Genomic DNA, 14,524 nt, shown 5'->3' with positions numbered 1-14,524 from the left:
GACTAGAGGATCTGCTTAGGTCCCTTCTGACCCTACAAAATATGAAACTATGAAACTATAACTGTATACCTGTAGGAGTCTATTGCAAACCTCCCAAACAAGGAAAAGAACTGGATTGAGAATTCCATAGGGAACTCGCTGAGGCCACACACTCCTGATGCATGATTGTAATGGGGGACTTCAACTTCCCCAACATCCTCTGGGAAGAGCACATGGCAAAACCTGACTGGTTGTGTAGCTTTCTCACCTGCATTGATGACCTCTACCTAACACAGGAGGTCTATAGGTCAACTAAGGGAGTGACACTGCTGGATCTGGTTCTGGCCAAAGGGGATGATCTGGTGAGTAATCTGAGGATTGAGGGGAAGCTTGGTGACAGCAGCCATGAACTGATCATCTTCTCTATTCAATGCAGGGTGGGCAAATCCACCAGTAAAACAGAAACACTCAACTTTGGGAAGGCAGATTTTCAAAAACTCAGGAGACTGGTCAATCAGGCACTAACAGGCCACAGCCACTTGGAAAGGGGAGCCCACAAGGAATAGTTATTCCTTAAGAGCTCAACCCTAGAAGTACAAGGGAAGTCCATCTCATCCCACAGGAAATGCAGTCAGTGGGCAGAAAAGCCCCCTTGGGTAAACAGGGAACTGCTGGACCTTTTGAAACTTAAAAGAGAAGCCTACACCAAATGGAAATCATCACCAAGGAGGACTACTCAACATTTGCCCTCACCTGTAGAAAGCAGTTCAGAAAAGGCAAGGCAGAAACTGAACTCAGAGAAGCCGTCAGAATCAAGGACAACAAAAAGTCCTTCTTCAGATATGTTGGAAGTAGGAAAAGAACAAAGGCAACATTGGACCCCTGTGAGATAAAATGGGGCAGCTGATATCTGACACCCAAGAAAAGGCCAATCTCCTAAACAAATACTTTGCGTCAGTTTTCCACCCACGCAAGGGGGTCACACCATCAGACAGAATGCTAAACTTTCAGGGAGTGGGAGATGGGCCCATAACTGACGCTGAAGGAACAACCTTGAAAGGCTAGACATCCATAAGTCCGCAGGCCCAGACTGAATGCACCTGACAGTTTTGAAGGAGCTGGCACACATTGTAAGCACACCATATGGCAAATATATATGAGAATTTGTGGCACTTGGGTGAGGTGCCAGAAGGCTAGAAAAGAGCCAACGTGGTCCCCATCTTCAAAAAAGAACGGAAGGAAGATCTAGGAAACTACAGGGCAATCAGCCTGAAGTCCACCCATGAAAAGATCCTGGAAAAAATCATCAAGGGATCCATGATCAACAAGCTAACAGAAGGCAACCTTCTGAATGCCAGCCAACAAGGCTTTGTCCCTGGAAGGTCTTGCCTGACCAACCTTGTCACCTTCTCCGATTAGGTGATGCACTCCCTCAATAAGGGAGATGAGTTTGATGTTATATACCTGGATTCCAAAGCCTTTGGACTTGGTCTCCCATGATGTCCTCATGGTTAAGCTAGGGAACTTCAGCCTTGACCCTCTCACAGTTCAGTGGCTGGGGAATTGGCTCCAGGGTTGGACCCAACAAGTACTAGTTGACAGGAGCATATCAACATGGTACAGGGTGACCAGTGGAGTCCCTCAGGGCTCAGTTCTCAGGCTGGTACTCTTCAGCATATTCATTAATTATCTGGATTCAGGTGTCAGATGTGGACTGGTAAAGTCAGCAGATGACACCAAACTATGGGGGAAGGCAGCCACACTAGAAGACAGATTGGGGATACAAACTGACCTGGACACCCTTGCAAGGTGGGTGGTCCAAAACCTGATGGCATTTAATATAGAGAATCATAGGGTGCTCCACCTTAGGAGGAATAATCAGCATCATACTTATAGGCTCAGCAGTGCTACGCTTGCTAGCACTATGACCAAAAGAGACTTGGGGGTCCTAATTGAGCACAAGATAAACATGAGCCATCAACATGATGCCATGGCCGGAAAAACTAACCAAACTCTGGAATGCATCCATCAATGCTTCTCTAGCAAAATCAGGAATGTCATCCTCCCGCTTTACTTGGCCTTGGTGAGGCCGCAACTGGAATACTGTACCCATTTTGGGTCCCCCAGCTTAGGAGGGATGTGGATAGGCTTGAGAGAGTCCAGAGAAAAGCCACCCATATGGTCAAAGGCCAAGATAGCAAACCTTACAAGAAGAGGTTGAGGGACATGGACTCTTCAGCTTGGAGAAGAGAAGGCTCAGGGGTGACTTGGTGGCAGCCTATAAGTATATAAGGGGAGTGCATCAGGATCTGAGAGAACAGTTGTTCACCAGAGCTCCTCAAGGAATAACAAGGTCCAACGGCCACAAACTCCTAGAAGGCCGATTTAGATTGAACATACGGAAACACTTCTACAGTCTGAGTGTCCATAATCTGGAACAGGCTCCCCCAGAGGTGCAAGCACCTACTCTAGATTCATTCAAAAAGGCATTTGGATGTTTATCTTGCTGAGATCATTTGATCCCCGCAGACTTCCTGCTTATGGCAGGGGGATGGACTCAGTGATCTTGTGAAGTCCCTTCCAGCCCCTAATGTCTATGTCTATGAAATCTATGATTCAACCACTTACATAACTTTCGTCTAGTGTGCATTTCTTTAGCTTGTTAATTGGAATGCTGTGGGAGATGGTGTCACGGTAATGGGTATATCACATCCAATGTCCCCCCCCACCAGAGCTTGTCACCTTATGGAAATCAGGTTGGTCAGGCATACCTTGCTCCTGCTGAATACCCATGCTGACTATTCCTGATCCTCTTGTTCTCCTCCAGGTACTACGTGATCTTTCCAGGTGTCAATGTTAAACTGACTGGTCTGTAATCCCCTGGCTCTTTCTTATTGCTTTTCTTAAAGATAGGCACCATGTTTACCACCAGTCATCCAAAACCTCACATGACCTCCTTGAATTCTCAAAGAGGATAGCCAGTGGCTCTGAAATTACCACAGCCAATTCCTTTAGCATTCTTGGGTGTGCTGCATGCCAGACTGCCAACTTGAAAGCATCCAGCTTTTCTAAATTATCCCTAACCCATTATGCCATTAGTCTAGGTGGTTTGTCTCCTTTCCTATCTTTGCTGGCAACTCCGTTTGTCATCTAGTAGCTGACCTTATATGTGAAAACTGAAATAATGAGGTTATTAAACAGTTAATTCTTCTCTGCATCATCCTAAATAACTACATTGCCTTCTGTATTCTGAAGGGACAAATGGTTTCTTTTCTCTTCCTTTTACTTTTGATATACTAGTAGAAATCTTTTTCATTATCTTTTATGTCCCCAGCCAGTTGAATCTCTAATTGTGTTTTGGCCTTCCTAATTTTCTCCCTGCATGCCCATGCAATATTTTTATACTCTTCCCTACTACTGACAAAATTTCTACTTTTTTGTATGATTCTTTTGAGTTTCAACTCATGGAAGAGATTGCTATCTAGCCAGGTAGGTCTTCCTATAATACCCTTAAGAGAGCCTCTTTGAAGTACAGCCAGTTTTCCTGGACCCCTTTTCCCCCTCAGACTTACCCCCCAGGAGATCTTGTCCCCCCAGGTTCCAGAGTCTGTCTGTTTTTCTCAAGTCTTCATTCTGCTACTCTCCTTCATTCCTCCCCTTAGGATATTAAGCTCTATCACTTTGTGGTCACTGTCACCCCGGTTACCTTTGACTTTCACATTCTCAGCCAAATCCTCCCTGTTTGTGAACAGCAAGTTGAGAAGAGTTTTCCCCCAGTTGACCTAACGTCTGTATCAAAAAATTTTTCACACCACACTCCAGGAAACTGTTGGACTATCTGTGTGCTTCTGTATTTCCCTCCCAGCAGATATCCTGGTAATTAAAAGCCTCCCATAAGAAACAGGTTCTGAAATTGGAAGCTTATGTCAGTTTAAAAAAAGCCTTGCCCCACTCTTTGGTGGCATATAGCAGAAGCCCCTCCCCCACCACCTCCAGCTGTCCCCTCTGACCTTTACCTAGGGGCTCTTAACAGGCTTACCTTCCACTTCGTACTTCAGCTCATAACATATGGACATCAGCTTTATATATAGAGCAACACCTCCTCCGTTTTCTTTTCCTGAACAAGCTATACCATCCATGACAGTATTACAATTATACTAACCCACCATGTCTCCATAAACCCAGCTAGATCATAGTGCCTTGACTGTACTAGGACCTCCATTTCTTTCTGTTTTAATCCCCAGGCCTCTCACATTTCAGGTATCTAAGTGGTTACTTTATCTTCTCCCTCTTACAGATAGTTTTCTATTTCTGAGTTTTCCTTGGCTACCAATGTAATATAATTGATAGTTCATTTGCAATTGTATCTTAAAGAAATTTGACTGTATCCATCTAATAATAAAGCACTTTTTCTTACCCCATTCTTCTCATTCCTTATCCTTCTATTTGTGATTCCTTGTCCCTCAACTTCTAAATGTTATGGGATTCCAATTCCATGCCGTGCATCTGTCCTGTGGATTTCATCCTTAGGTGCATAAATGGGACATAGGTAGAGTTTACATGCCCAGTTCTCAAACGTGAATCAAACTGGATATGTGCCAGTAGTCACAAAGTTCATTAGGCACTTGAATTTATTAGGCATCTCTGTTTTGGACTGAAAAATTCCCTACACATCTTTTTGAGGGCTTCTGTGCGTGTACAGAAGCTTTCAAAGTGGTACATCTAGCTCCTCCATGGTGCCTAACTCTTCCCTAAGGTGTTATGATTCAAATGGCTGCCAGGAGACACCAAAATCGACCAAAGTCCCCAGGCCCTATTGGAGTTGTTTTTGTTCTTTAATTAATGACTGTGTAAAGTCAAATGCATAAACAGACCTGGCAACAGGGACCAGAACTCAAGGTTCCGCCTTTGCAGGGGAATACTGCGAGGCAGAGCTATTCAACTGGCAGAGCTTGTGTGGCCCTGGAGGTGTTAAATTGTGGCCCTTATCTCCCAGTCTGAGCACTGCTACCCCTAGCAGCATCCTGCTGCTGCCACCTGAGTCCCCAGCCTCCCTTTCTCTCCTCCAGAGTTCATGGCAATGCAATGTGGGCCACCAGATTGAGGGATCTCACAGTCAACAAGCTCAAGGGGACACAGGGTGCCACCCTGGTGCAATGGGGGTGCCTGAGGCACCACTGACATGGTGCAGTGGATGTACATACAGCATGGTGTGCAGCACAGTGCACAGCCCACATAACATGCAACTCAGAAGTTGGATAGTCCTATTGTAAGCAATAGGTCCCATATGCAGATTCCCTATTGCTTGCTTCCAGCACTATTATCTGGTTTTGAAAAACAGAAGTAAGTTTGGCAGCAGATAGTGGAATGAAGGACTTCCTCTCCACCAGATTACCCAGACAGGCTCTTTCTTTCCTTTTTTCTTTCTGACACATTCTTGCACTTTTGCCCATCAACAGGAAGTGTAAATTCTATAGCCTGGAGGGTAGGAAGTGGGATGTGTGGGTTAATTTTGTTTCAGCAGTGTATTAGCCTAGATTCCTAGAACTTAAGTCTCCCACTTTTGGAGTTGAGGGATTGATTATTAAGGGCACCTTCTCTCCCATTAGGCAGTCACTCTCAACAGCAAGACTATGTATTGCAAAGCACAGGTGAATGGAGAGGCGTAATGGACAGTGTGAATCAGGTGCCAAGGCATCTCAGAGGCATGACTTTAGACACCAGAGGGGGAATTTACACACGACTTCCTCCCCCATGCTTCACTTCTCCTGTTGGTTACCTCCAGGAATCTCCAAGTTTTCTGAACTGCCCATTTCTTAGGCATGGAATGCTGAGGCATCTGAACCCTAATTGATCATAGGCACCTCCAAAATCTTTTAATTGGCTTTATAAGCACCAAACCAGAGCAGCCTGAATCACCCTCCAGGAGCAAGGGGCCAAATGTTTCCAGCACATTAGCACAAGTGCCTAAGGAATCAGTGTGAATCCCACCCTAGGTTACAAATTGTTCCCATTTCCAGTGCTTTCTCAGCTCAGCAACTACCCAAAATGCTAAGTGGAGGTAATGACTCTATTCAGCACAGACCTCAATGAGATATTCTCCCTAAGCAAAACATTCCTGCTTGAGAAGAAACTGAATGATTTCTGAGGGAGGACAGCTGTTGGAAAGCTACATGACTTCAGTGATGGTAGTGGTTTCAGTTCACTGCACAACGACATATTGTGTTTACCATTACTAGAAACATTGATGATGGTAACATCTAGCTCATTCATTTTCTGTCGATCACATATGTGAGGAGAGAGATACTCTTTGGTTTATTAATGTCATTTATATTACAATAGGTTCTACAGATCTTCAATTAAAACTGCAGTCTAACAGCCCCTTTGTTTAATTACAAATACATAAAATAGGCTTTTACTGAACTAGCTATAGGAGCACACAAATCAAAACAGTGGCAGAAACTAGTGACTGATTTTCACTTGTCACTAGTTTCACACTCAGCTACTGCGGCAGTCCTTTTTTCAACACTGTGTACTGTGTTTCCCCTCTGAACAGTTAAAAGTAGCTTTGAGGAATTCAAGATCTCCAATGTAAGAGACTGGCCAGAATTTATTGAATCATCATCACTTTATTAGAATAATAAAAAGCAAGGAAAGTTGTTTTAATTAGATATGTTATTATTATGAATAGAAAGAAAGATAGCAGCATGTTCAAAGCAACAGCAATTACACTGTTATTTGTGATTTATACAATAACTACATAAATAATGAAAAAAGTTTTGACTTGATTCTATCAAAACCCATAAATAGGACCACCTGTAACCTTTTGAAATTCATGCTTGAAGCAAGGAAAGCGCACAGAGATATATGTAAAAATGTTCATTTACCTTCTACAGGAAACACGTGGTATTTGCGGGTTCAGCACTGGCCGTTTCAAATATCTGCAAATGCCAAACCCGCATTTTAAACACACTTTAAACACTTACCGGAGCTCCTGCCATCGCCACCAGGGGCACTACCTTCATGAACATAATGCCCTATTCTCAGATTTTGCCTTTCGCAGGAATCACGGGAACTTATCCCCCGTGAATGGCAAGGGTTTCCTGTACTTCAGAGACATGATAGTAATATTATTATAAATTTGTTTGTGGTTTGTGTATGTGTGCGTTATAAAAAGTGTTGAATGTTTTAGAAAACCAAACTGAAACAAACAAACTAAGCCCACAGATTATCAACACATGCATAATATTTTCATTAAGAGGTTCAAGTATTACTATATCTTTTTGCAATGATATATAAACCTACATTTGGGGGGGGGGTGGAAATTAATCATATGCTGAAATATTATTGACCTGCTTAATCAAAATAAGTGGGAATATAGGAGGTAGAGAGACAGACAAAAACTCTTAAGATTCAGAGTTTGGTTTAGGTAGATAAGAATTCAGATGTTTATGGTGAATTTATCAAGAAGTCAAGGGGAGTCTTATCATAAAATTATGTGGGGACAGAATTTCTCCTCTGTTTTTAATCCTTGAACCTTGAGGTTCTCCAGTTGACTACATCTCTCTCCTTACCTTACCTTAGAAATTAGTTTCTCAGGTGGGTGACGGTAAAAAATCAGACAGGCATCCTAATCCAATATCTTCTTGAGTAACTTATTAGGGAGCAACAGCTTAACATGCTTCTCACATAACCTACAATGTCACTCTTGGTCTAGTTCCTCCCTCCATAAAAAGGAAGAATTTTAAATGATTATGGGTTTCCCAGTCTGAATGCACACAGCAGGGTGAAAACACAAGTGTTTTTGCAACTTTAAAAGGGCAGTGTTCCAGCTCTTTTCAAGGAAGGAAGAGTCTCACTGTTCTAGTAGAGGTGAAACCAATGTCCATCCACTTCCAAAAATATCTTCTGATAACATTTTCAGAAAACCCTAAATTCTATTTTCCATGGTAACTGAAGCCCTAAATAATTCTTTATGTTTTCCTAGATAAAATGACTACTAGGCCAGATCACTAAAACTTCAGACACCAGAGAATAAAGCTGGCCATTGACAGACTTACAGACCCACTGCCCAGGACAGTAACAAGTCACCAAGCACCAGTGAGAATTTAGGAAAAGAATGGAGGAAAAGATCATGATTCAATCCTTCCTATGATTCCCTTTGTCTGGAAGGCGCCAAGAAATAAGGTCTGATGCCTCCCAACAAAACAAGATTCAACAAAAATTGTAAGCACCATGAGCCTTTGTTGAGAAAGGCAACATATAAATTGAATAAAATAAAATAAAATAAAATAAAATAAATCAAACAGATTTTCTGCAGCATGGAAAGTATATAACAAGGATGTATTTTGCCATTCTTGCATCACTGATACAAGGAGAAGTGACCCAATTATAGTTCTGCAGATTATTCTTCTAAAGGAAATCCAAAGCCCATTGAAATCCAGAAAATGTGTTTCATTGAGTGCAACAGTCTATTGATCAGACTTCTAGAATATAAGGATTTGAATAATGCTCCAGGATTTGAAGCATAATTCATGAGACAACTGCAGATGTTAGTGCAATTGCCTCATGAATACATGTCAAATTCTGGAACCATATAATATTCCAATATACTATATTGTCCCTCACCTCTTTCCCTGTTCTGATACCTTTTCCCAGTAACACAGCTCCACTGGAGGGGAAGGAGGGAATGGGGCACCCACTCCCAGTGCCAACTTAGAAGGGGCACCAGAACAACGCTCCTTCACAAGAGTCTGCACCCTGGCAGCGGCAGCAGCAGCCCCACACCTTTACTATATCTTTGCTATGGCAACAGTACCTAGGTGCATGGACCCCATACTGCATCTGTAGCAAGAACAACCAGGGCAGGGAAACCACACTGCAGCAGCTGGTGGTGGAGTCTGTGCAGCAGGTAAGCCCAGGGCACAAACCCTTTCAGTTGTACCTCTTCTTTTTACATACAGTCAGTTCTTCAGAGAAATCTGATCCTTTTCCATATAACCTTAAACAAGCTTTAATAACTCCTTTGCTGCAACTTTCTCTGTAGTCTAATATTTGCCTGACTCCCAATTTAATTTTTAAATTTGAAAGTGCGTGAAAAAGTCATTTATATTCAGACATCAAGTCATCTAACTGATAAAAAAAGCTAGTCACGTTTTAGAACTCACAGCACAGAGGCTGCTTCGGGAATGTGTGTGTAACGATTTACTGAATTCTGCTGATTCAGGATCTTCTCTCAATCTTACTTTTGTTAAACCTCACAGTCACTGAAATTCTGTTGTTCACCTAGAGAACACCAAGTTGGCCTGGTCTGAATTCCATTTACAATATTTGCGCTTGATTTTGTTAGAGAGTTCTTTGCACACTACTGTCACTTGCGTCACTGCCTTTCTGCATCTACATGTTGCAAGCTAGTTATGCATATAATATGCACTGACCTTCTCAAAGATGTTCAGTGCTGAAGTCTATACCTTATTTTCTTGTGTTTTAACATTATTGTCAAACCTCTTGCATACAGGCTAGCGATCTTAACTGTCCTACAGCAGAGAATCTTTGCTGAGGAATTCCCTAGCTTTCTACTGCATGAATGGTCTAAAGAAAAATGTAACACTTTTACAATAAAAATCAGTAAGTCTCAAAGCAAAGTATCAGCGACTATAGGGGTGATCAGACAGATAATGAAAATGCAATTTAAATTGTGTTATGCTTACAAAGCTCAAGAGAATTCTCTCTTAGTGCTTTATGCATCAGCCAGTGTTGTAATTATCTAAGACCTAACATTTGCAAGTTGGAAGTTTGATCCTGTTTCCATGTAACATTGTCCTTTCTCTCCTCTAGCACATAGTCCCCCTACTTTCTCGCAGCCCTACAGCCAATGGAACTGTTGCAAGCATATTACCTGAACGATAACAAGTAGCTGAGTTGCCTCTCGTCACAATGCTAGTCTTAAGAATGATTTCAGATACTAATCTATCCATGAGCAAAATCAGAGAAAGAAGTTCCAAAGTTGTTAACCACTTTTCATGACTGCTACCTATTCTTTACATGTATAGCCGAATGAAAAGGGTCGATGGCAAAGTCTGTATGTTGAGAGTATTTCATAACCGTGGTTGCACAGAACTAGTTGTGAACTATAGCTATGAAGCCCAAAAGAGTTATGATCTGAAAAAAAAAAGTATCTCAGGAAGCGTGTTTTTAATTACTCTGAACACACAAATTAGGACACGTATTTATCATATAAAACTGAGAGGCTGAACTTGACCATGGAGTCACTAGAATGCCTACGTAACAGTTCACAACCACAAAATTCTGTTATAGCTTCTAAAGATGAAACTGAGAATTGCTCTCACTCTCATTTGTTTAATCAGTTTATTGTGAAACATTTTCAGATAGCCCTATGAAGACACCTGGATAAATATGTTTTGTTGCCACTGAAGGAGATAAGGATTCTGAGAGAGTATGAAGAGCTCCTGGGAGGTAAGCCAGGTGCAGACAGTTATCAGCACAGAGGCCTCAGAGGTCACCCACACAATTTCTCTCCCTACCCATGCCCCATTTCCAACAAATCCCTCTCTCAAAAGGCAGAATATAGGATGGATGTGAAGGAATCTTTTTTCCTACCAAAAACAATCCTTTTCACTGTTATACTGATTCTGAATCATAGAACTGCAACATCTATAAACATAAACTATAAAATCTTCTGTAGTCAAGGGTTCTTTAACCAGTCTTCATACATCTGAATATCCCCTTTTTAAACAATGAACTAATGCCGTTTTCACCAATTAATTTTAGTGCAAGTATGCATTTTGGCCTCAGTTCAGCAAGGTTCTCTAGCACAGACCTAAGTTTTAATGTAATTATGTACTTGCTGAAAATCAGCCCTGTAGAGCTATGGTAGTACCCTTACATTGAGGAGCTTTTTTTTTAACCTATGTCATGGGAAGTTGTTTTGCAAAATACATTTAACATATTAATTAATGCTTAAACCATAATGTTACTACAAAAAAGGATATCAGGATTAATTAACAGCCTGAAGAAGGGTTAAGTCTGCAATATGTTCCTAGTCTTTACTTCCTCGGTGCTGAGATAATAATATTAAAGTACGGAAAAACGTTACAGAAAAAGCAGACCATGTTCACAGATGAGTGAATTGTGATTGGTTGAAGTGTGAGATCTGAAATCTCAAAAGTCAAATAGTTATGATCTTAGAACCTCTAACTTAATCTCCCCTTCATAATTTACTTTAAAAAAAAAAAAAACAAACTTAGGCTTATACATCTTTGTTATGGCTATAAAATCCAATGCGTATCTGATAAGTGCATTTATTGACTTCATAAATTCTGTGAAGAATATTTTTGTGCTTTTAGCCAAATATTGACTAAAATGAAGTCAATAAATCTGCTAGTCACCTCAAAAGAAATCAATTTATTGTATCTTCTTTTGGTCTTCAGAGGTTTAAACAAAAGTAATATATAAAATAAATTAGACTAGAATTATCCCAGGGATAAGACTACTAAAGTCAGTTCAAATAAATATAAATATGATTCAAACTTAAAATGTAGGTATACATACAATGTTTATGCTTATGATATATAACTTTCCTTGGCTGCATATGTGACTATTCCATGCCTCAAAATTATTATAGCTATATAACTCTAAATCAGTCCATTTACCCAACTGGAATGATTTTCATGCTTACAGCTTCCATCCATATCATATACAATAGACATCTATAATACTGTATCCCCTCTCACTTTCAGGCAGCAAATACAAGAATGAACATGCCAGTTAAAAATGATGCATCTCAGAACTGAACCTATTGCAAAAATAAAAAAGGCAGAAAAGCTAAGTAAGCACTAAAACAGTTCTTTGATAACAAGTACAGAAAATAATTACATGATACCAATATTTTATGAGTAAAACAAACAATCTCAGGATTAAATACAAGTTGTATTTACACTCAAAGTGAACTATGTTTTAATCAGCCTTTTCTGCTCTGCTCAAGGAATGAATTATGCCATTACCCTAAACCATAAAAATACAGTATAAAATACATCTGGCACACACACTGTACTGCAGTATATTCACAATAAGCACAGCCATGATCTCAACAAATATTCACGTTCAGGTTTTTTTTTTTCTTAATGTTGTTCAAATAGGCTATGGGAATAAAATACAAACTGGATCAAAGGAGAGAACAATCCTCAGGAGGACATATGAAACTGATTGCAAAAAAGCTTTCCACACTGATGCTGCAGGGCTATTACAGATTACTAGGCTGCCAATTCAGACTTCATCATCAATAAGCATAAAAAACTAAAGGGTTACCTACTTGTCCTCGTCAAATAAGGAGCCTTTATTAGCCCTCCTAGACATTAAAAATCCATTTGAAAACATTGTAATATATGTTTGACCATGCTAATGTTCAGATACGTGAACAGTGTAATTATCTAACTGTTGATTGATTATGGATGAGGGAGTAGTGTTATATCTTGGCAAACGATAATCAACATGTAGATGTTTCAAGCAAAAACCTGTTACAAAATCCAGTACTTGCATTTCTGTGCTTTCTATGTTTTAACAATCAGTCCTACTGAGAAAAAGCATTGACCTTTCTTTCTGATTCACAATGGGAAAGGGCTCTGCTTACAAGCTTACTACTGTGATGCCTTGTTAGTGTAAAGAATCAGGGACACGCGTGTAATAAATCAGACTGAATTCAATACTTCTCAAATATTTGCAATGTGCTATATCCAACAGTTCATCAGCTCTTGCTGTTTCTGTAGAACTGTAAACAACTGAAGCTAATATTTCACAAACAGCCACAAGTACTTCAAAAAGTACTGTTATAGTATGCATTTTGGTGGAAATGCTATATAACACCTTTAACAGCCAATTAACATAATTTGGGGGAGGGGGGTCATCTTTAAAAGCTTAGCTTCTAAAGTTCTGCCTATAATTATTATGTATCCAAGACCTGAAGAAGGATGTTTCATACCTGAATGGTTGCCTATATCCCTCCCAACTCTGCAGGTAGTCCAATAAAAGAGATCACCCATAAAAATCTTTGCCTCTAAGCAAGAAAAGGTAATTTACACTTATAACAGGCAATTAATCCCATTTTTTAAAAAAACTTTTCCCATAAGAAGCATTAGTAGTAATATTTTTTGGTCCATGTCAAAACCAGTTTTTAACAGTATGTGACTGCCACCCCTTCTTTTCATTAGTAAAATCTTTCCTATAACAAGTATTAATAGTATTATTTTTCAGTCCACTTCAAAAGTGAGGTTTTAACTGTATTGCGACTGCCACCACTTCTTTGCATTAGGGAACTCTTTCCTATAGCAAGCATTAATAGTAATATTTTTTTGGTCCATTTCAAAGTCAGTTTCAACTGTATGCAACTTCCACCCCTTTTTTCCATTAGTGAGCAATTTGCAGTCTGTCGCATTAAGTGAGCCATCCACACTCTTGCCCATCCTCAATAAGTGTGCAGCCACGTCCCTGCCTCAACTGTACTGCGCACTGTAACAATGGGCTTCACCTAAAAGAAAGCCAGGCAGGAAACTCTTCAACACAGCTTGAAATCCATCTCAGCTCAGTTCCTCACTATGAGAAGTTGCATGAAAAAGAAAGAAAAAAAGAAACCAACCCATTGCTTTCAAACCTCCGAATCACAGGGAATACCTACAAGCATCTTACAAAATATCCACAACAGCCATCCATCCACAGCACAGAGTGTCCTACGGTCCCCAACAAACACACACACACACAGAGACACACAAAGAAAACCCTACTTAGTTAAGTCATGTACAACTGCTGCAGGAACTGGTCCTGGAGGGAAATCTCTTGTACTCCACACAGATTTAAAGGTCTAGGATACCAGATCCAGCCAGGGAAGGGTTTGCCCTGTGGCCATAAGAGAGATGCAGGAGAGGAACTCCACAGCTCTGGTCTGCATGGCCAAGTCCCCCCCCCCCGAGTACTGCTGAATGGGGAAGGAGAATCCAGTTTGGATGAATAACCTCCCAGGCAGGCGGCTCCTCTTTGGGGACCGTGACAGCAGGTGGACAGATGCACCTGGCTCGGGAGGTCCCCGCCTGGCCCGCGGGACCGACCTGTGGGCAGCGCGGTCCTCTCGCCAGCCACCCGCTCGCCCGGCACAGGCTCTGCCCCCAAGGAAGCCCCCCGCCGGGGCCGGCAGCCAGCTTACGTGCTCCAGCTTGTCCTTCCTCCGCAGCCAGACGCTGGCACTGTAGTCCTGCTGCTTGACCGTGCTGTAGAAGTTGGGCCCCGCTCTGGCCAGGCTCGGGGACGGCTCCTTGGGTCTGCTCTTCAGCCTCATCTGCTCGAAGCCCTCGTGGGGGGCTGCGGAGAGCCAGTCCTGCCTGACTTCCATCTTGACATGACAAGGCAAAGTCCGGGGGACGCCAGGAGCCGCGGGGAAACTAGGAGGGAGGAAGGAAAGGGGAGGGGAAAGGAGGGAGCCGCGAGCGCCTGCCCCTTCGTGGCGCCCCCGGCCGCCGGCGGTGGGGCATCGCGGGCG

At 41.6% G+C, this 14,524-nt stretch overlaps 1 protein-coding gene across 1 annotated transcript in view; it reads right to left on the bottom strand.

Annotated features, from left to right (window-relative positions):
• The window catches only part of PLD5 (phospholipase D family member 5), a 306,170-nt gene extending 291,680 nt beyond the window's left edge, over nt 1–14,490 (bottom strand). Inside the window, exon 1 of the mRNA XM_019549792.1 lies at nt 14,192–14,490. Coding sequence (XP_019405337.1) covers nt 14,192–14,377 — 186 coding nt within the window. The 5' untranslated portion in view covers nt 14,378–14,490. The remainder of the gene's footprint in view (nt 1–14,191) is intronic.
• Between the last annotated feature and the right edge of the window lie 34 nt (nt 14,491–14,524).

This window comes from Crocodylus porosus, unplaced genomic scaffold, assembly GCF_001723895.1.
Source record: "Crocodylus porosus isolate Cpor-Errol unplaced genomic scaffold, CroPor_comp1, whole genome shotgun sequence".
In the NCBI taxonomy this organism is placed as follows: Eukaryota; Metazoa; Chordata; order Crocodylia; family Crocodylidae; genus Crocodylus; species Crocodylus porosus.
The sequence above is the reverse complement of the archived record's forward strand: the minus strand, read 5'-3'. Positions and strand labels throughout refer to the sequence as shown.